This window comes from Narcine bancroftii, chromosome 3, assembly GCF_036971445.1.
Source record: "Narcine bancroftii isolate sNarBan1 chromosome 3, sNarBan1.hap1, whole genome shotgun sequence".
Classification (NCBI taxonomy): Eukaryota; Metazoa; Chordata; class Chondrichthyes; order Torpediniformes; family Narcinidae; genus Narcine; species Narcine bancroftii.
Genome location: NC_091471.1, coordinates 207,836,196 through 207,858,667, shown reverse-complemented (window position 1 = coordinate 207,858,667; position 22,472 = coordinate 207,836,196). Strand labels below are relative to the sequence as shown.

Below are 22,472 nucleotides of genomic sequence, written 5' to 3'. Positions count from 1 at the left end.
TCATAAATATCTCCAAGTAAAAATATTCTTGGATCCTTTAGAATCTTTATCTTCATAATTTGCCCTAATAATAAACTTAGTTCATTCCCAAACCTTTCCACTTTTTCACAAGACTACACTGAATGCAACAACTATCTTGAATTTCTGGGTACATGTCATTTCAACTTCCATCTCCATTCCCACACCAACCTGCCTGTCCTCGGCTTTCTCCATTGCCATAGTAATACATACAGGTACACGATCCTTTATCCGGACATCTAAAATCCAGAAAGCTCCAAAATCTGGCAAGTGGGGACCGGCGGTTGGGGGAGGCAGCCGAGGGACTGGAAGTAGGCAGCACAATTCGGATGGGGTTTCCGAAATCTGGAAAAATCTGAAATTCGGAACACACTGGCCCCTCCCCCCAAGGGTTCCGGATGAAGGATCGTGTAGATGAATAACATCATATTCCATTTGGGTAACCTACAAATCACTGGTACGAGCATTGAATTTTCCAGTTTTGGACACTCTCACTCATGTGTTTCTTTCCCACTCCAACCATTCCACTGAAGTCTTGTTTCCATTTGTTTACCTTCTCTATTACTCTGCACCTCCTCCCCTCACATTATCTTGATAGCTAGATTTGTTGTCCTCCCCACTTGATTACATTTTCCCATTCCTTGGACACCTATCTATCTGGTTTTACTCTTTTTTTTGGTCCATCATTCCCATTCCCCGCCCACTTAAATTTTTCCTTCTGTTAATTATTTTGAAATTTCTTCACCTTATCCATTTTTATTACTCACCCACCTGCACCTGCCTTAAAATTTCCCCTCAGCCTCCATCACTTGGCTCCATCTGCCCCTCATCCCCCATTTTATCTCATTTCACTTGTCACCTACCTGTCTGTCTCACTTCTTCCTCTCATTTCTTTGTACTGGCTATTTTCCCTCTACACATTCTGTCATGAAGCAGGATTTAGACCTGAAACGTCGACCATTCCTTTCTCTCCATGGATGCTACTTGTTTAAAATAGATGCATGCAAAAATTCACCTATATGTATGACTGTCCACACCACACCCCATCTTATAGAAATCACTGCCATTTCTGCCTTGGTGCAAACAAATCTCACGACAATGCATTGTAATTTCCTTTTTCACCTGAATCTTCAGATATTCCCTTGTACCATGATTTCTGTTGAGTCTTTTGGAAAATAGAATCACTGTTTATTTGTACCCATTCTCCAGATCCAGCCACAGAATAATAATACACATTTATGGCTATAAAATATTAAAATGCCCCAAGGTTCTTCAGAGGTTTGATGCTGGGGCCCATAAAAGGGGAAGATGAATGATCAAAATTATGGACATACAGATAAATTTAAGTGACTTAATTGAGGAAAGAGAGACAACAGTTGAGAAGTTTACGATGGGGATTAAAATGCTAAGGTCTTGGCAGGCAAAGTATGGCAACCCACAAAAACTTTTTGATAGCCTCCTTTTTCCAAGCTGCCCAATTGTTTTAGATTTTGCAGCCTGTTCACTGGCATTTGGGTATTAGAATAATAAATATGGGACTTCCTCAATCCACCACCAAGTATGGTAGTCTTTAATTGCTGAAAGACAGATGGCACTGCATGTGTCTACTAAGCCTTGCTGAGATTCATTTCTGCCTCCTGGATCTTGTGCTGGCTTAAACCCGTGCTAGATGTGAAAGCCCATTGTTTTGATTTGAATGTAAAGGGGACGTTAAGTGACGTTTTAGTGGTTTTTAAAAAAAGTTTTTAATTAATAAATTTAGGTCTTTAATTATTTAAATTTTTAAAAAAATTCATTTTGATAGAAAATTAAATAAAAATACCAAACGACCAACAGTTGTCAAATCTAGGACAAGGATTTAGCATCTGTCAGGAACATTTGAGAGATGGAATTCCTCATTGTGTCATTATGGATTATGCATTTGGAGTTTTGGAGGTTTGAGCTTGAAAATTGATCATTCAAATGCTACTGGATGTGTATGGCATAGAACCTCTAGTTTAATCAGTGGGTTTTGGCTCAATATCATCTTAGTGGCTGTTGTTGAGTGTAATAACATTCCTGTCTCTTTGGACATTGTGCTGAATTAAGCCTCTGTTGTTTTAATAGATTTAAAGTTTGAAAATTGAATTCAAATATTTTGACTGAAATATTTAAGTACTATCATTGATTTTAAACGTTATGCAAATATTTGTTTTTAATGGTAAAATCCCCATTATCTGGCACCTACAGGGATCACAAATGTCAGAAATGTGAATTTTCTGATTGACTGAGCTACACTCTTACAATGTCTAACTTGTACACCTGCATTAAGAATACCTGTTCAAAAGACAGTGCAAAATGTAAAGTCGTTTGAATTAGTATTATACTCTTTAATTTTGTTAAGTTCACTTTAATCAAGTAATTCCCGTAACTTACAAATTTAAATCTAAATTCATATCCTGGTCGCTGGCATTTTAATAGTGTAGCGCTAACCGCTGCTGTCATAATTAATCCCCCTCCCCCAAGTTTGCAGATAAAACCTTATTAATATACCTAATACTAATAAAGATATAGACTCGTACTTGGCAGGGATAGAGAGACAGTTTAGGAGAGTCACCTCAATGGTGTCCTGGTATCCCAGTCAGACACTCAGTGCAACCTGATTCACCTCCACGCAAGGACCCCGTCAGGCCCTCTCCGTACTTTTCTTTAAATTCAAGCCCATTTTGTGAGTGCTGTAACAGTGTTGTGCATCGTCATAATTAACCCCCCCCCCCCCACAAGTTTATAGTTAAAGCCTAATTAATATACTTAATAATTTCCTAATAAAGATAAAGACTTGCCAGGCAGGGAGGGAGACACTAGGAGAGATACTCGAGCACTTCAGCCTGGGCACCGCCATTTTATTCAAACACAACTTTATTGAAACTTTATTCAAATAGCTGCTGTGGGTGGCACATGACCAGGATGCTCCACTGGCTGATTATTTGCTCCCAAGGGGTTTTGTGTTGCTTTGGAGAGCATTTTCTGTGTTAAACTTTATTGATTTTTAAATATTTATTTATTTCCTCAATTTTTTTTGCCATTTGTTTGAGTTTCCCGTCAATTGAATGCTGGATAATGGGGAATCACTTTAGTTTTATGTGATATGCTGTGTAAATTCCCTTGCAATTTGTATTGAAGAGACTTAAACATAAACAAACAGTATCGATTTATTTTTCAGGAGGACAGCAAACAGGCTCAATTTCTAGCATTGGCTGTGGTGTACTTCATCTCTGTATTGATGGTATCAAAATATCGAGAAATCTTGGAACCCCAGAAAGAAAGAAAGTTGTCTCGTAGTCAGTCTTTCAAAAGTACTGACAATGTAAATGGGGCAGCGACGAGCACAGGTTAGACTTGTAAATGCACCTTTGTCACCTTCCTAGCCTCTGGATAATTTCAAATTGTTGCTGTTGATTTGAACCATATCTTATATTTGATATTTCGGGAATTTGGGAGATCTTCATGTTCAAAGAGAGCCAAATTGATGTATGTTTTTTGTTCTTTGGGTCACAGTAATGGTCAAGCAGACTCGGGATTTGCAGCCAAGCAGGCTTGCATTGCATCCATTCATAGATGGCACCCTTACATAATTGCTTGAGAGACTGGCAGGGTATGAGCTTGTTAGGAGATTGTGCTGTAGGCCTTGTCAGGCTTGCATTGCATCCATTCATAGATGGCACCCTTACATAATTGTTTGAGAGACTGGCAGGGTATGAGCTTGCTAGAAGATTGTCCTGTAGGCCTTGTCAGGCTTGCATTGCATCCATTCATAGATGGCACCCTTACATAATTGCTTGAGAGACTGGCAGGGTATGAGCTTGCTAGGAGATTGTGCTGTAGGCCTTGTCAGTCTCTCGAACCCTCTTGTATGCAAGTTGAGTGAGTGGGAGTTTGGGTAACGTGCACACTTCATGATTTCAAGCAGTGTGTGAGGTGGGATAGGAAAATACTTGCTTGCTACTTTCTCCTTTTTCACTGCTGAGATTTTTCCTTCCTAATTTCCCCTGTGCATTGTGGATATGTAAGTGAAGCATTTCAGTTGACTAAAATGTGTTCCAATGTCCTCACCATGTTGCGAGAGAGGGTTTAAAAATCTTTGTACTTGGAATGTAAAACTACAGGGGTACATTGAAATAAAATACTTTAAATTTAAAAAATCAAATCAAATCATACTCTGAATGTTTTAATCTGAAAACTCTGAGATGTTACTGAGACCTAAAATTGATGGAACTAATCCTCGAATCAATAAAGTAAAATATCCATTGCATGCAGCAAAGATCCAATGCAATAATGCAACCAAGGTCAAATTTAATTTGAAGTAGTTCTTTAAAGTTGCAATCAAAACAAGGAATCGAGCTATGAAAATAATCCGGGTATAATTAAATTATAATTCTGCTTTGAACTAAGAATAAAGGTCCCGATAATTGTTGCAGAATAACACGTTAACCTCAATTTATGTAGAGGTAGGTAAAGATTGTAAGAGCCCAGTTGTGCAACCAGCAATGTTGGAGTTTCCAGTGCTCCATCTGTTAGCCTGCCAGTAGACCATTTTACAGAAGAACCAGGGAGCAAATTTAGTAGCAAGGACCTGTGGACCCATTGGATGGTCATAGGGGATATTTTGTGCTGAGGTAACAATTCATCTTGGAGTCTGCTAATCCACATAAAACTACTTGACAGCAATTGGTTGAGGGAACTGGAGATGAGAATTGTGGATGGTTGTGGGATAAATAGTTTGTTTATTAATTCTGTCTCAAAGAACACCTAGTCATGATTATGACAGTGAACCTATCTTGGTTCTAAAGCAGGCATTTCTAAGCTTATCTGGATCACTCATGGCTGTCGAATTTTCTCTGCCATGTTATTACTATTGAGGAGTGAGCAATGCACAACTTCCCCTGAAATAAATGTTGCATTGCACTACCAGGCCATGACAATTGAACATTGTCTCTGGAATTGGCCCTGCATGGCTAGCAGTTCATTGTATCCAGGGCCTTAATCATTGCTGTGAATATTACTGCACCAGGAATACACTGAGAGTTTTAACTTTCCTCCAGTGCTGCATGTCAATGGTAGGGGGATGGAAGAGGGGTTGGGGGGGGGTGGGGGGGGGGAGTACACATGGGCAAAAATCTAGGCCATATTAAAAATTGCATGTTTTTGATCTAACTAAAATTATTTTTTCTTCAGATGGAAAAGATTCATCAGGTTTTGCAGCTCCGACGGCAAATGATGATGCATCAAATGCACCCATTCGAAGAGACTCTGGTATTGGAGAAGAACAGGTTTTAAATACAGTTACTGATTTAGGAACTAGTAAACCTGAGATTGTCAGCACTGGTCCAGATGCAATGAGTGAACTTCTGTCAACTCTCTCTTCAGAGGTTAAAAAGTCACATTCACAAGAAATTAAAGATGAAAATGGAAGTAATTCTGAGAATAAAATCACATCTTCTGTGTCATCTGGATCCCAAGGGAAAAATGTCAATGTGAAAGAAATCCTAAGAAGTCTGGTGAATACACCAACAAATACTCTTGAAGTAGATATGGCACTGATAGGGCCATCCTTTTTGGGAGTTATTGGAGATGCAGCAGGAGAACAATCTGTGCAATTTCGTTCTTTTGACAGGTAAATATAGTTATCACACTTTCAAAGGTTTTTATTTACTTTCAAATGAAGATTATTGCATTTGGTTCAGAAATTGAAGCTGGCAAAGTTGTTGCATTGTAGTATTGGATCATTTCATTTCAATAGGGCACGATACATTTCAGAAGTTTTTAATGAGTTCTGACCTACTGGTTGATACAAGAAATGTGCTGTCCTGGTGAAAAGTGGTAGTTAAAATTGCTAGCAGCAGGGCTTCATTCTGGTGTGCTTTCACTACCAACACATTTAAATTCTTCTTCATTTTAATATGTGCATACTTGTTCATGTAGATATAGTTAAAGAAGAATCCAAATTTGGAGGATCAGAATAGCATTAAGTTATGTTCAATTGGGAGAGGGTTCAATACTTGATCTTCAACTATCTCTCAGTACTACAACCAAGTACTTCATTGCTTTTACAAAATCATTTATGCTTTCACAAATTGCCACAAAATGTTCAAAGATTTACATTTTAACAATAGAAGATTATCTAAGAAGCCAGCGTAAAAGCGAGAGAGGGCATACAGGGAAGCAAAAATTTGTGGAAAGATAGAGGATTGGCTATTTTATGAAAACTTGTAGACGATAACTAAAAAACTCATAAGGAGGGAAAAGATAAAGTATGAAAGTCAGCTAGCAAATAATATCAAAGAGGACACAAGAAGCTTTTTCAAATATATGAAGAGTTAAAGAGAGGTTTGAGTAGATATAGGACCCCTAGAAAATAATGTTGGAAGAATAATGGGAGACAAGAAGACGGCAGAGGTACTTAATAGGTATTTTGCATCAGTCTTCACTGTGGAAGATATCGGTGTTGAAGATGTCAAAGGGTATCAAGGAAGCGAAGTGAGCGCAGTTACTATATCAAGGGAGAAGGTGCTCAGAAAGCTGAATGGTCTAAGAGTGGGTTAGTCTCCTAGACCAGATGGATTGCATCCCTGGGTTCTGAAAGAAATAATGGTAGAGATTGTGGAGACATTGGAAATGATCTTTCAGGAATCAATTTATTCTATAAATTGGAATCAATTATTCTATAATCCTGAAGGACTGGTTGAGAAGTTGATTGTCAAGGATGAGGTTACAGAGTACTTTGAGGTGCATGGCAAGATAAGGCAAATCCAGCATGGTTTCCTTGAGGGAAAATCTGGCTTGACAAATCTATTTGAATTTTTTGAAGAAGTGACAAGCAGGCTAAATAAAGGAGATGCTGTGGATGTTGTGTATTTGGATTTTCAGAAGGTCTTTGTCAAGGTGCTGCTCATGACGCAACTAAACAGAGCCCATGGAATAGCAGGAAATGATTTTTCCTATTCAGAGAAATAAGAACCCATGGTATAACAGTGGGTAGAGCATTGGCTGATTGGCAGGAAGCAGAGAATCAGAATACGGGGATCATATTCTGGTAGTCTACCCATTGCTAGAGTTGTTCTACAGGGGTCGGTGTTGGGGCCACTTCTCTTTATGTTGTATGTTAATGATTTGGATTATGGAATGAATGGCTATGTGGCCAAGGTTGCAGATGAATCGAAGGTAGGTAGAGGAAGCAGGGAGTGTTGAGGAAGCAGGGAGGCTGCAGGAGGGCTTGAACAGGTAATGAGAATGAGCAAAAAAGATGGCAAATGAAATACGATGATAGAAAGCATACAATCATGAACTTTGGTAGAAAAAAAATAAATGAGCAGTGTATTTTCTAAATACTCAGATGCAAAGAAACCTGGGAGTCCTTGTGCAGGATAGCCTGAAGGTAAATTTCATGTTGGGTCAAGGCAAATGCAATGCTGGCATTAATTTCAAGAGGAATAGATTACAAGAGCAGGGATGTGATAATGAAGCTTTATAGGGCACCAGTGAGACCTCACTTGGAGTATGGTGAGCAGTTTTGGGGTCCTCATTTAAGAAAGGATGTGCTGATATTCACGAGGGTTCAGAAGAGGTTCACAAGGATGATTCTGTCAATGAAAGGGTTATCATATTAGGAGCGTTTGACTGCTCTTGGTCTATACTCATTGGAATTTAGGAGAATGATGGTGGATCTCATTGAAACATTTCTGATGTTGAAAGGCATGGACAGAGAAGATGTAGAAACGTTACCCATGGTGGTAGAGTCTAGGACAAGAGGGCACAAATTCAGGTTTGAAGGGTGTCTGCTTAGACACAGAAATGCGGAGGAATTTCTTTAGCCAGAGGGTGGTAAATCTGTGGAATTTGTTGCCACAGACGGGTTTGGAGGCCAGGTCATTGGGTGTATTTAAAGCAGAGATTGATAGCTTCTTGATTAGCCAGAGAATCAAAGTTTATGGGGAAAATGCCAGGCAGTGGGGCTGTGGGAAAATTGATCAGCTCATAATTAAATGTCAGGGCAGATTCAAAGGGCTGAATAACCTATTTCTGCTCCTATGCTTTGTGGCCTTATTAATTTTCCTCTCTGAAAATAATTAGCTTGAGAAACAAATAATGAAGAAAAATAGCCCTGCTATAAAGGAATTTATTCACGGAATAAACAAGAAAGACTGCAAATGCTGGAAATCTGAAGAAACATACAAAACGCTGGAGGAGCTCAGCAGGTCAGGCTGCATTCATAAGTAAAACTCAAAAATCTGCAGATACCGTGTTTGAAGTAAAACATTGCGAGAGAAACTCAGCAGGTCAAGCAGTGTCCTTTATACAGCTAAGGTAAAAATACATTTCCGACATTACGGGCTCAAGGTATGGAGGAAAAAAAAATGATTTTTTTTACAGGTGGCATTCATGAAAGGCAATAAATAATCAATATTTCAGCAAGATCCCTTTGTCAGGAATAGCATTAAAAGGCAGAAGCCAGCATAAAGAATAGGGAGGACACAGTTTGGCAGGTGATAAGTGAATAAAGGGGTAAGAAGTAGGGAAAAAAGTAAGAAGGTGGGAGGTGATAGGAAGAAGAGGCATAGAGCTGAGAAAGGTCACATGGATAGGAGGAAAAAAGGAAAGGGTGTGGGGAGCTGGAGGAATGAGGATGTGGATGATAGGCTGGTAAAGAGAAGAAAGGGAATGCTTGAAAGGTGGGGTGGGGGGGTTTGTTTAGGAAAACATGGAGAAGATATCGGAAATTAGATACATTAATGTTGGTTGGTGTTTATCAAGATGGAATACAAGGCGCTGTTCTCTCAATTTGTGATTGGCCTCAATCTGGCAGCACAGTCGGGCGTGTTGGAATAGGAATGGGAAGTGGAATTAAAGTGGCTGGCCCTTGGAAGATCCTGGATGTTGCAATGGACAGTTAATAGAGTAATGTGTTTCTGTTGGCTTTCCACTTCGAAAATATTTTGTGATTATCATCATTTTATCCATTCTGTAGAACCAGCAGAGTGGTTAAACTGATTTTTTAAAGCTGATTTTTGCTTGTCAGTACATTAGCTACTTGTCCCCTTCAACTTGTGTGGATCTATCAATTTGTAAGTGACCAATAATCTTCATTCTATCCTGACGTAACATAGGAAAAAAATAGCATCTATGATCTTATTAATGCATTTGCATTGTGCTCCAAAGGCAATAGGATCAGATCTCTGTTTTCCTTATGTAACTTGGTATTAAACTTTTCTAAACATTGGTGAGCAGTCTGGTTGCTTGATGTAGGAAGAATGTCATTAAGGTGGAATGAGTGCAGAAAGGATTTGAGAAGATGTTACCTGAAGAGCTTGAGTTATAGGAAAAGGCTGAATATGTTGGGGCTTTTCTCTCTGGAGCATAGGAGGCTGAATGGTGACCTTATGAAAGTATATGAAATCTTGACAGGTAAATGTCTTTTTCCACAGGACAGGGCAGGAAAATCTTGAGAGCATAGATTTGTGAGAGGGGAAAGATAGACAATGACATTTGACCAAAAACAAATGATGCTAAATGTGCTATTAGCCCAATTAACCTGACAGGGGAGGGAGTACAGGAAACTGAATAAACTAAATCAGTGTTTCATTTGTGTTAACATTGTATGAATTGTGTTACAACATCGATCAATACCAGGATCTGTATAGCATCAAGAAAGTTTTCATTTTGCTGCTAATTTTCATCCATTGTCTTGGTTTCATATGGTCATCTTCAGTACTTCCTTCCTTTTTTTGACTTTTCCTTTTCAATTTCATGAGATAGGTTAATGGCTAATTTCCATTTCAAATCTATAGACACCTTAACTACGCATTTCAACCCTGGCCTCTCATTTTCTTTTGTTCTATTGTATCTGCTGTGATGGTGACATTTGCCATTACCTGTGATGTGGAGTGTCTTCCTTTATCACAATGTGAATTCCCCTTCACCATAGTGTCTTTCACATCTATTTTCATTTCTGTTTCTCTCACTTAAAGGAGGAATAGGGATCCTCATATCCTCAATTTCTACATTACCAGCATCAACATTCAATGGATCATCATCCATGAGTTCACCAATTTTCAAAGAGATGCCATCACCATCTAGATTGCCTCCTCCCCAGATAACATTTCAAAAGGACTGTTGCCACTTCTTGGTGACTCCCCAGTTCATTCTTTCATTTTCATTAATGTTCACTACTGTTCTGGATGTTGCATTAGGTGTTAGAGCTGCCTTTTTCCTCTCCTCTTCCCATCATCCTGGGACCCAAACACTTCTTCCAAATGAATTCAATGCTCCTTTTATGTGGGACTTCCCTGCAACTGAAACATGCTCATTTTCTAACTTTTCCTGGTTCTGTTTTAGTGCTCTGCAAAGGATGATCAAGAAATTAAGAAGGAAAGGGAAAGCAGAACATGAGAGCTTACTAGTGAGACGTATGAAAATAAACAACAGGACAAATATGGGGTTCCCTCAGTTAAGAAGTGGCAGTGGAACACAATAAATAGTTTCTGCATTTTTGTGTGCAAGAAACCTCAAATAATGCATTAGAATTACTGTAAAAATGAGGGGCCAGTGCAAATTGGGGAAAAAAAGTATTGGTAAAGAATCACTTACTAGGAAGTTAGCAAGCCTGAAAACAGAGTTCCTAAGACCTGACAAAGTTTTGGGAGAGGTAGCCGTGGGGATAATTTTGTGGATGTTCTTGTTATCATCATCATCTAAAATTCAATACATTCTGAAGAGGTTCCCTCTGATTGAAAGGTAACAAATATGATCCCACTCATTTAAAAAAAGTGGGAGAGAAGACAGGAAATTTGGATTTAAAAAAAATTATGTCAAGACAGTAAAGACAGAAAATGCTGGCAATAGCAGGAAAGAAAAACAGAGTTAAGATTTCAGGTTGACGACCCACTGTTGGAACTTGTAAAGAGAGAAAACAGTTTAAAGTTGCAGAGAAGATGGGAAAGAGATGAATGGAACAAAGGGAATATCAGATGAGGTAAAGACAGAGGTTTTTGCGGAAATGATAAAGAAAACCGGATGGTGGTTTGCCTCCCTGGTGCCAAGGTCTGAGATATAACTCCACGTGTCCAAAACATCCTGAAAGGGGAGGATAAGGAACCAGAGGTGGTGGTACATGTTGGTACCAATGACATAGGGAGGAAGTGGTCCTAAAAGATGAATATAGGGAGTTAGGTAGAGAGCTCAGAAGAAGGACCATAAAGGGAGTAATCTCTGGATTACATGATAGTGAGGGCAGAAATAGAATCAGGTGGAGGCTGAATGCGTGGCTGAAGGGGTGGAGTAGAAGTCAGGGATTCAAGTTCTTGGGTAATTGGGACCTGTACCATAAGGATGGGTTACATCTGAATCCCAGAGGGACCAGTTTCCTGGCAGGGGCATTTGCTAGGGCTACCAGGGGGGCTTTAAACTAGTATGGTTGGGGGAAGGGGACCATGTAAGGAAAGACAGCAGAGAGAGGTTTTGTAAGTGAAGGGAAAAGGCTTATTCACAAAATTTGAGGGTGCAACAGCAGTTGATTGAGGAAGAAAGGGATTGGTGCTATGATGGTACCAAGTAATAGTGTGGACGGTAGAGAGGGGGAAAGGCAGAAGGTAAGATGTGGGAAATCTCTGAAATGCATTAACTTCAATGCAAGGAGTGTTGTAAGGAAGGTGGACGTGCTGAAGGTATAGATGGGCACTTGACAGTATGATGTGGTGGTGATTAGTAAGACACGGTTGAAGGAGAGTTGTGACTGGCAGTTAAATATTCCAGGATTTTGATGTTTTAGGTGTGATAGAATTGGAGAGGTAAAGGGGGGGGGGAGGTGTGGAATTACTTGTCAAGGAAGATATTACAGCGGTACTGAGGCGTGATAGATTGGAGGGCTCATCAAGGGAGGCGGTGTGGGTGGAATTAAAAAATAAAAGAGGTGAGGTTATGCTTATAGGGGTGTATTATAGACCACCAAATAGGGAGAGGGAAATAGAAGAGCAAATGTGTAGGGAAATAGCTGAGATGTGCAGTAAGCACAGGGTGGTGTTAGTTGGGGATTTTAATTTTCCTAACCTAGATTGGGAGACGCAGTCAGTGCGTCTGGATGGCTAAGAGTTTGTAAAATGTGTGCAGGATTGCTGTTTGCATCAATATGTTGAGGTACCCATTAGAGAGGGGGCAGTATTAGATCTATTGTTGGGGAATGAAATAGGGCAGGTGATGGAGATCATAACACCATTAATTTCAGCTTAATTATAGAAAGGGTCCGAAGATGAAGGTCTTTGAGTGGGTGAAAGCCAGATATGAAGAGATGAAGAGATTTGCAGAGAGTAGTTTGGGATGAGATTTTGTGAGTGCAGAATCTTTATGTTCCTGGAAGGACAAAAGGCAAGGCCAAATGTTCAAGGGAGCCATGGTTTTCGAGAGAGATTAGGAAGTTGGTTCGGGATAAGAGGGAGGCCTACGTTAAATATAAGAAGCAAATGAATGATGAGATGTATAGATGATACATAGATTGTAGGAAGAACCTTAAGAGGGAAATTAGAAAGGCAAAAAGAAGGTATGAGGGGGCTGTAGCAAATAGGGTGAAAGCAAATCCGAAGGGTTTTTACAAATATGTGAATAGTAAAAGGAAAGTTAAGGATAGAATAAGTCCACTGGAAAATTAGAATGGAGATATGTGTGAGGAACCATATGAGATGGGGGAGATATTGAATACATTCTTCTCGTCAGTATTCATGAAGAAGAGATATTGAATTGTGTAGGATAAGTGAGGCAAAAGGGTTAGTTATGAAAAAGATGGGGATTAGTAAAGAGGGGATTTTAGAACTTCTGGGGTGTATAAAGGTTGATAAATCTCCTGGTCCTGATGGGATTTTTTCCAGGACCTTAAGGGAGGTCAGGTAGGAAATAGCAGAGGCTCTGACAGTGATTTTTCAATGGGTCACTGGAGGATGGTGTGGTGCCGTGGGATTGGAGGGTTGCAAATGTAGTTTAAAAAAGGCACGAGGTGTCGGCCAAGAAACTATAGGCCAGTAAGTTTGATGTCGGTGATGGGGAAACTAATGGAAGGAATTCATAGGGATAATATGTATAAATATCTGGATAGGCAGGGATTGATCAGGGTTTGTGAGGGGAAAGTCGTGTTTGACAAAACTTGTTGAATTTTTTGAAGAGGTGACCAGAGAGGTTGATGAAGGGAGAGCAGTTGATGTGGTCTATTTGGATTTTAGTAAGGCTTTTGATAAGGATCCGCATAGAAGGTTCAATCTCTAGGGATTAATATAAAGATAGTCAGATGGGTTCAGTGGTGGCTGGAAGATAGGCTCCAAAGAGTCATAGTGGACAACTGTTTGTCAGGATGGAGGCCAGTGATGCCTCAGGGTTCAGTGTTGGGTCCTTTGTTGTTCATCATTTATATTAATGATTTGGATGATGGGGTGGTAAATTGGGTGAGTAAATATGCAGACGATACCAAAATAGGGGGAATTGTGGATAGTGAGGAGGGTTTTCATGGACTACAGAAGGATTTGGACTGTTTGGAAAGGTGGGCTGAAAGGTGGCAGATGGAGTTTAATGAAGACTAGTATGAGATGCTTGGGAAGAATAACCAAAATAGGATGTATACAGTGAAGGGGATGGCATTGAGGAATGCTGAGGAACAGAGGGATCTTGGAATAATTGTTCAGCGTTCCTTGAAGGTGGATTCCCGTGGAGATAGGGTGATAAAGAAGGCTTTTGGTATGCTGGCTTTTATAAATCATAGCATAAAATATAGGAGCTGGGAGGTGATGTTGAGACTTTAAGGCATTGGTGAGGCCAAGTTTGGAATATTATGTACAGTTCTTGTCTCCAAATTATAGAAAGGATATAAATAAGGTAGAGAGGGTGAAAAGAAGGTTAACAAAAATGTTGCCTGGATTGCAGTATCTTGAAATCGGAGAAAGATTGAGTAGACTGGGGCTTTATTCATTGGAGCATAGAAGGTTGAGAGGGGATTTGATAGAGGTATTTAAAATTATGAAGGGAATAGATAGAGTAGATGTGAATAGGCTCTTTCCCCCGAGGGTAGGGGAGATTGGAACAAGGGGTCATAAGTTAAGGGTTAGGGGGCAAAAATTTAGGAGTAATACAAGAGGAAGCTTCTTCACTCAGAGAGTGGTAGCTGAGTGGAATGATCTACCGGAAGAAGTAGTTGTGTCAAGGTCAATTCTATCATTTAAGAGGAGGCTAGATGAGTACATGGATGTAAGGGCATGGGATAGGGTAGATGGAACTAGTGGAGTTTCACGTAAATCGGTGCGGACTAGAAGGGCCGATATGGTCTGCTTCCATACTGTAAATTGTTATATGGTTATGGAGATGATTTGTAGAAGTTGTACAATTCATGGATTAATGCAGAATACAGGAAGGAGTGCATGAATATGTGAATCACGAGACTGTAGGACAAGCCTCTGAGGATGTATTAGTGGAGAGAGAAATTGAGGCAACACACTTGAATGATAACATGGCTTCAGAAATGATGTGGTTGGTGGTCAAATGAGCAAGCCAAGAAGTCATGAAGAGATTGGTCTTTTTGAATTGCTGAAAGGGTAGCAGAGGATAAGCTGTATTTGGTGGTGGCATCTTGTTGAAACTGGTGGAAGTTACAAAATGTGATCAATTGAAAATAAGGACATGGGGAGGGAGTAACACCCATTGTGTTGGAAATAGATGAGATTAAGTGAAAGGTTTGTCAAAGTGGAAGCCATGGTTTACGAAGGAACCTCTAAAGAAATTTGACACAGTAAATGGAGACTGAGGGACTGGATAAAAGAAATGGAATCCTTAGAGGAAGCAGGATAAGTGGAGGTATTGTCTAGATCAAACTTCTGATGTACCTTTACATGTAGTGGTGGCAGACGAGTGCTTGAGAGAAGGTTGAAGCACTTGCGACAGTGATCAGCCAGAATTGCAGAGTAATGACCTACTTTGGCTCTCTCCTGAGATCCCCTCCATCGTGGAATTCAGTATTCAGCCAATTCAATTCATTTCATTTGATATCAAGAAATGTGTGAGAGTAGCAGCAAAGGTAGTACAGAAGAGTTGTGCTCCAGAATTGGAACACAAGGTAAACCAATCAGTAGTTACAATACTGACAATTTTGAATATAATCTAGGTGCATCCTGTTCGTAAGAAGCATGTGGAATCCAATGCAGCGAATTCACCAACCATTCTCGACCAAAAGAAGTGATGGATAGTATCAAGCGACATTTAGATGTTGTCATGATCGGGTTATGCTTCACCAGGAGCACTCTACTCTAACCTTTATCCAAACTTGAATTGCAGAGGTCAAGTGAGAGTAATTGTCAGAAACACAAATTCTCACAAATGAGTCTCTTTAAGGTCAGTGACACGACAAGCTTTATTCTCAAGTCTGCAGAGTTGGACTCAACCGGCTTCTTGCCAAGTCGAGCCCTGATACATACAGTGCATTGTTTTTTATACAATTTGCTTGTCCTTCGGCATCTCCACTATACTGCTTTAATTGGTTAGTTTTTGCAGAATCATCCTGATTACTGTTAGTCACGCACACCACGATCATTCATGACCTCTGATCACACCAAATTCTGTTTTTCACTCTTTATCAATCTTTGGCTCCTGCATGTCTCTCTGTAGTTAAATCTGTTGCAAGTCTTTTGTAACATTTTCCAGCTAAACTCCAGTGGTTAGCCCCCTTTTATGACTAATCATCACATTTTAACTTAAACCCTTTTTAACCCAAATTCTCTATCTATAACAATCCACCCCTTTCTTTCTTTAAAATGTGTGTACTATTGCTGAATGGGGATCTTAACCCAGGGAAGAGAACCATCTTTTGCTATCAGGCCAACCGTTAAGAGGGAAAGGAGTGCGATTAGGAATCTGTATATAATAACTCACACTACTTCCCTCGTGCTCCGTACAAGGGGTACATGGATGTTGGGTGGTGTTGTCTGCCCAGCATTTCTTAGAAACTGAGGTATGGGAAATGAAACTACCCTCCTGTCTTTCCCAAGTGCGGTCCTGAAAAAGGACTACTGTGTCTCTGCACCTCTTACACTTCAGACCTGACAAAGACAGAGGCAAACCAAGAAAAACCAAAGCATATAACAATAACATTGTCAATCAAGTCCTCCTGCGAAGTCGCAAAAGTAAGAGGACTGTCCCCAGGAACAAAGTCCAATCTGAGTCCGTGTCAGGGTCCTGAGGCGCCTCTACAGGTCCCTTAAATCTGGATGTGTGCGTCTCTCTTGTTCGCACTGCAGCCTCTGTAGTCAAGAGAACTTGGAATGGACCTTCCCACTGTGGCTGGAGTCTTTCGGTTTTCCAGGTCTTGATGAGGATCCAGTCTCCCGGTTCCACCTTGTGTAGAGAGAAGTCTAAGGTCGGTGTTTGTGTCAATAGTCCCCTTTTCCGTAAATCTGTAAGAGAGCGTGACAGTGCCTGTAAATAGTTCCTAACAAAAATATCCCCTTCCCCCAAGGTGGGACACCCCCACATCCCTGCGTGGGGCAGTACGAATTCTCAATAAGGCCAGGGGCAGACACTTTATCCAAGGCATTTTAGTCTCCACCATTAATTTTGTCAACTGCGTCTTTAGGGTTCCATTCATACGCTCAACCCTCCCTGAGCTTTGCGGATGCCAAGGGGTATGCAGTTTCCAAGAGACTTGCAGGGCATCACAATCAATTGGTGAACTTTGGAGCAAAAGTGTGGACCCCTGTCCGAGTCTATAGAATCCATTATGCCATATCTGGGGATCACATGCTCTAGGAGGAGGCGAGCTACCGTGGAGGCAGTAGCATTCACTGTTGGGAAGGCTTCCACCCATCGGGTAAAGTGATCTACTATCACCAACAGATACTTCCACCTTTGGACCTGAGGTAACTCCGTGAAGTCGATCTGGATTCTTTGGAAGGGGCGTATTGCCAACGGTTGACCTCCCACGGTGCCCGTCCTCATTACCTTCTTATTAATTCTTGTGCAGATGTGGCAGTTCTGCACTTCCTGTTGGGCCAAAGTGTAGATCCCCTTACACACATAGTCTCGAAGCACTGTGTGTCGTACAAGGCCTGGGTGCCCCAGTGGCTCTGATGATGCAGGTGTTTTAAAATATTGCGAGTTATTTCCTTATTTAGAACCATTCTTCTATCTGGGGTCTTCCATGTTCCATCCGGCAGTCGGCATGCGCCCAGCTGAGCCATGTCCGTTTCTTCCTTAGCAGTGAAAATGGGAGCCTTTTCTATACCTGGTCTTACTGGGATTAAGGTCAGCAAGCGGACTTCCCGTTGCATGGCCACCCTTTTGGCCTCTTCATCAGCCCGTCTGTTCCCAATCGCGTATGTAGACCACTGCTATTTCCTGGGGTAATGTTAGGGCTTCCAGGGTCAGAGTAATCATCTGTTTGTGTGCCAACTCCTTCCCTCTTGATGTAATCAGTCCGCGCTCCTTCCAGATTTTACCAAAGGTATGCACTACCCCGTATGCGTATTTGGAATCAGTGTAAATTGTCCCAGTTTTCTCTGCCAGTACTCTGAGGGCCCTCTGCAAGGCATATAGTTCGCAGGACTGTGCCGACCAGCTTCCGGGTAGCCTCGCAGATTCTACCACTTCCCAAGCATCTCCTTCTATTATGGCATACCCGCTTCTCCTCATTCCGTCAACACATCTGGCGGAGCCGTCAATGTAGAATTCATGTCCCTCTCCCAGGGGGGTATCGCGAAGGTCCTCTCGGGTCTTGGTCTGGAGATCTGTCAACTCGACACAGTCGTGCTCCACTTCTTCCCCTGTTTCACCGCCGTATAAAAACTGAGCTGGGTTGCAACTATTATTCTTAGCAAACTGTAGGTCTTTTCCGACTATTAAAATGGTCTCGTACTTTAATATGCTGGAATCAGTCAGCCATCGATGGGCGGTTTGTGCTAATAGAACACTCACAGAGTGGGGGGGTGTACACAATCATCCTTCCTCCAAAAGTGAGTTTGCGTGCCTCCTCCACCAACAGAGCAGCAGCCGCTACTCCCTGGATGCACGTCAGCCATCCACGAGACACTGGGTCCATCATTTTGGACAGGAAGGCCACTGGGTGTCGCTGGCCGCCTTTTTCCTGCGTCAGAACCCCCACAGCTGTTCCTTGATTATGGGTGACGAATAGCTGGAAAGGTTGCTTCAAAGAGAGCAGAGTGAGTACCGGGGCCCGCGTCAGGCGACGCTTCAGGTCCTCAAACCATCCCTTCTCCTCTTGGGTCAATTTCAATGGATGTTCATCCTCATTTGTCAGCTTTTCATACATAAACTTCACCAACACTGAGTAGTCCTCTATCCATAACCTGCAGTAACCTGAGCCCCAGGAATTGTCTTATTTCCTTCTTATTACGGGGTTACGGCATTCTGGTGATTCCCGCAATCCTTTCAGGGGTAATCCATTTCTGTCCTTTACTTATCTGGTGTCCCAGGTACACCACAGTCCTCTCAACGAACTGTAACTTGTTCCTGGACACTCGCAGACCCTTTTTCCCTAGATAGTTCAAGAGTCTAATTGTATCTCCCCTCATTTCTTGTTCCTTGGGCCCTGATAACAGCAGATCATCCATATACTGCATCAATTGGGAGTCATTGGACCGTGGATAGTCCGCCAAGATCTGTTCTAGCATTTGTCCAAACAGGTTTGGAGATTCAGTGAACCCTTGGGTCAATACGGTCCACCGAAGCTGCCTCCGTCTACCTGTCCATGGATTCTCCCATTCAAACGCGAACATATCTCTACTTCCCTCTTCTAGTGGGCATGTCCAGAAGGCATCCTTCAGGTCTGAACAATAGCATTCAAACTTCTCAGATCCTGAACTAGACGATAGGATCCATCCGGTTTCTTCACTGGGAGTATGGGGGTGTTATAGGGTGACATACATTCCTCCAATGCACTGTATGTATCAGGGCTCGACTTGGCAAGAAGCCGGTTGAGTCCAACTCTGCAGACTTGAGAATAAAGCTTGTCGTGTCACCGATCTTAAAGAAACTCATTTGTGAGAATTTGTGTTTCTGTGTTCCACAGAGGTGGACCCGCACTTCTCCGTCCACGGGGAGAGCACCCAGACCTAGGAGAGCCTGTATATCTCTTCCTAAGAGGTTAAATCCGGCCGACGGTAACAACAAGAGGTCCTGTACCCCTTCTCTCCCTTCCAACCTTACTGTCACTTGGGGAATTATCGATACAGCCCTGGGAGCCCCTTCTATCCCAGAAATTTTCAAATTGCTTTTTACAGGCTCGGTCCCAGTTGGCACAGTTATTACACTACTTCGTTCCGCTCCCGTGTCCACCATAAACACCACCTCTTCTCCCTGGGGACCAATTTTCAGTTTTACCAGGGGTTCTCTCTTATACTTGGTCCCCAACACCCGGAACCCCTGACCCCCCTAATCTTCTTCCATGAGTTCGTGGGTCCGCACTTCCCTCCTATATCGGGGGCATTCCCTCTTGAAGTGTCCTTCCTCGTTACAGTAATAGCACTTAGCGGGTCTCCTGGGTCTCCACTCTCTTGGATTTCTTGGGTTGCTTAAAGGGGGGTTTTGTCTCCTTTCCTCTCTAGACCCGGCATTTACCTGCCGGATAGTCTGTACCATAATCTTCGCTGCCCTCTTTTGACCTTCCTCTTCCCTCCGCACATATACCCTTTGTGCCTTTTTTAACAGGTCGCTCAAGGGTTTTTCATTCCAGTCCTCCTCCTTTTCTAGTTTCTTCCTAATGTCCTGCCACGATTTGGACACAAATTCGATTCGAATAAGCTGTTCACCCATTGGTGTACTAGGGTCCACACCCGCATACTGTTGGACATTCTTTCTCACCCTCTCCAAGAAATCAGTAGGGGACTCATCTTTCCCCTGGTGGTTCCCAAATGCCTTGGCGAAATTGTGACCCTTTGGCACAGCCTCCCGTATCCCTTTAATCGTCCACTCTCTGTAGTCTCATATTTGTCAATCCCTCGGGTGTTCGTTTGTCCCACCTGGGTTCATTCAGGGGATATTTTTGTTCATGGGGTCTGGGGTCCCCAGGTTGTTCACGTTCTCACATAAGGAGGGCAGCCTGTCGAATCATCTGCCTCTCCTGGGGTGAGAATAATGTTCCCATTATTGCATGCATCTCTTTCCAGGTATATGTGTTTGGTCCCAGGAACTGGTCGAACTGTTCGGCCAGTCCCATGGGATCTTCCAACAGATTTTTCATTTCCTTCTTAAATCCCCGCACCTCAGTACTGGTTAGGGGAACTTTTACGTATCCCGTTCCCCCTCCTGGTCCTCCCATAGGAACTTCCCTCAGGGGATTTAGGCTTATTGGAGCCTTCGATGGTCCTGGACCAGTCTGGGATCTGGTCCAGGGTCGGTCCACCGGTGGAAGTCTAGGGTCCGACTCCCTTAGTTCAATGACTTCACTTAATTCATCCCTCCATTTCCGGCCCCTTCCGGGACAATCAGATTCATCACCTTCTCCCTCCAGCAGCAAGTTTCCCTCGGGCGCCGTGGGCGCCTGGGGAACATAAGGAGGGGGGAGGTTGTCCAAAGGTTCCCACTTCTTTTCGCCCGCTACTCCCAATTTAAAACATTTTGTTAAGGATCCTGGCCAGGGAACCCAACAAAATGCATACGCTGACTCTTCTTGATTCACCTTTGGTCTCGAGTTTACATATATGTTTAATGCTTGTCTAACCCAATCCTCGTCGGATCCGAATTTCGGCCACTAGACCGAGGAACCTTTAATAGGCTGTTTCGACCAAAGGAGACAATATTGAACCATCTTTCTCTTGTCTTTGTCTTGATATCGTCTACTATCCCAATTTTCAAATATTCTCCCCAAAGGGCTGTCAGGGGGAACCCCTGGGAAAAGTCCCGATCCCTCAGACGAGCCCTTAGACTTTGTTCCTCCCATTTTCTCGCCTAGATCCGTTTATCGAGGCTGAGGACCCCCTTCGTTTTCGGGACCCTACTCCCTTTCGTCTTGGTCGCCTCGTCGGAGGTACTATCCCTCCTTCGGTTCCCGCCGAGGTTTCCCTGGGGTCTATCCTAAGGTCCCACGACGGGGTCCTCACGCCACCCTCTTTACACCTTATTTATATTTTTACTCCGTCATGACTGTTACCTGGGTGGTCTCGTCCGTCAATTCCCACACCACAATCGTAAGTCGTCACTTACCGGTGTCTTCCTGGGGATTGAACCATCACCCCTCTCCTTTTCGTCTTGTCGTGTCACCTTGTCCGGATACCACTCGCTCAAGCCGCCCGAGGCGACGAGCAAGGGACTAGGAGCCGCTGAACTCAGCGGGGTGCACCACCTCCGACGTCCCCCTTTCTCGCCTCCCCCCATGGCCGGAGTGTAGATCCCGGACGAATCCCCAAATTGTCAGAAACACAAATTCTCACAAATGAGTCTCTTTAAGATCGGTGACACGACAAGCTTTATTCTCAAGTCTGCAGAGTTGGACTCAACCGGCTTCTTGCCAAGTCGAGCCCTGATACATACAGTGCATTGTTTTTTATACAATTTGCTTGTCCTTCGGCATCTCCACTATACTGCTTTAATTGGTTAGTTTTTGCAGAATCATCCTGATTACTGTTAGTCACGCACACCACGATCATTCATGACCTCTGATCACACCAAATTCTGTTTTTCACTCTTTATCAATCTTTGGCTCCTGCATGTCTCTCTGTAGTTAAATCTGTTGCAAGTCTTTTGTAACATTTTCCAGCTAAACTCCAGTGGTTAGCCCCCTTTTTGACTAATCATCACATTTTAACTTAAACCCTTTTTAACCCAAAATCTCTATCTATAACCACAGTTACTGTCACATTTTAGTGGTATTGGTTCTGAATCGTCTGTGCTGTCCTTGCCCTTCATTCCCTGTTAACTCTGAACTCTCATTATTATGCTATTGAATAACTCCCACTTTTTGGATGTAGCCTTGCAACGTCCTGTCCAAATGATACTGAATCACTCTTCTGGAAATTCATGATCTAATTTCTGCCCTATCCTTATCCTTTTTCAATAACTGCCTTGAAACTAGTAGAGTTGTGCTCACTTTTTTGAAAATACTTTCCTGTTGCCCCTTCATTAGGTCCTGTACTGCTCCTTTACCAGTAGATTAATTGATATACTGGCGCAAACAGAGTTTCTGAGGTACTGTTTTAAAAAAATCCATCCCCTCAAGGCTATCACATTAAAGTGGACCCAGGAAATTGAAATCTTACTGTTACAACCCTACTACACATTGGGGGCTTGCCATGTGATATGGGATTAGATTTATAATCCCTGCTCTCCTCGAAAAAGTTGAGAAAAAGTAATAAAAAAGAAACTAAAGGGATGACATACAGAAATCATTAACAACGCCTCCAAAGAAGGATAAAGGTCTTAGTGTTGTACAAGAAACCAAGCAGGAA

The 22,472-nt window shown here is 42.2% G+C and overlaps 1 protein-coding gene across 3 annotated transcripts in view; it reads left to right on the top strand.

Moving 5' to 3' along the window:
• lrba (LPS-responsive vesicle trafficking, beach and anchor containing) overlaps positions 1-22,472 on the top strand; it is an 871,588-nt gene that overhangs the window by 207,651 nt on the left and 641,465 nt on the right. For all 3 annotated transcript variants that reach the window (XM_069926437.1, XM_069926436.1, XM_069926438.1), the window contains 2 exons: positions 3,221-3,389; positions 5,233-5,671. In XM_069926437.1, coding sequence (XP_069782538.1) covers positions 3,221-3,389; positions 5,233-5,671 — 608 coding nt within the window. The remainder of the gene's footprint in view (positions 1-3,220; positions 3,390-5,232; positions 5,672-22,472) is intronic.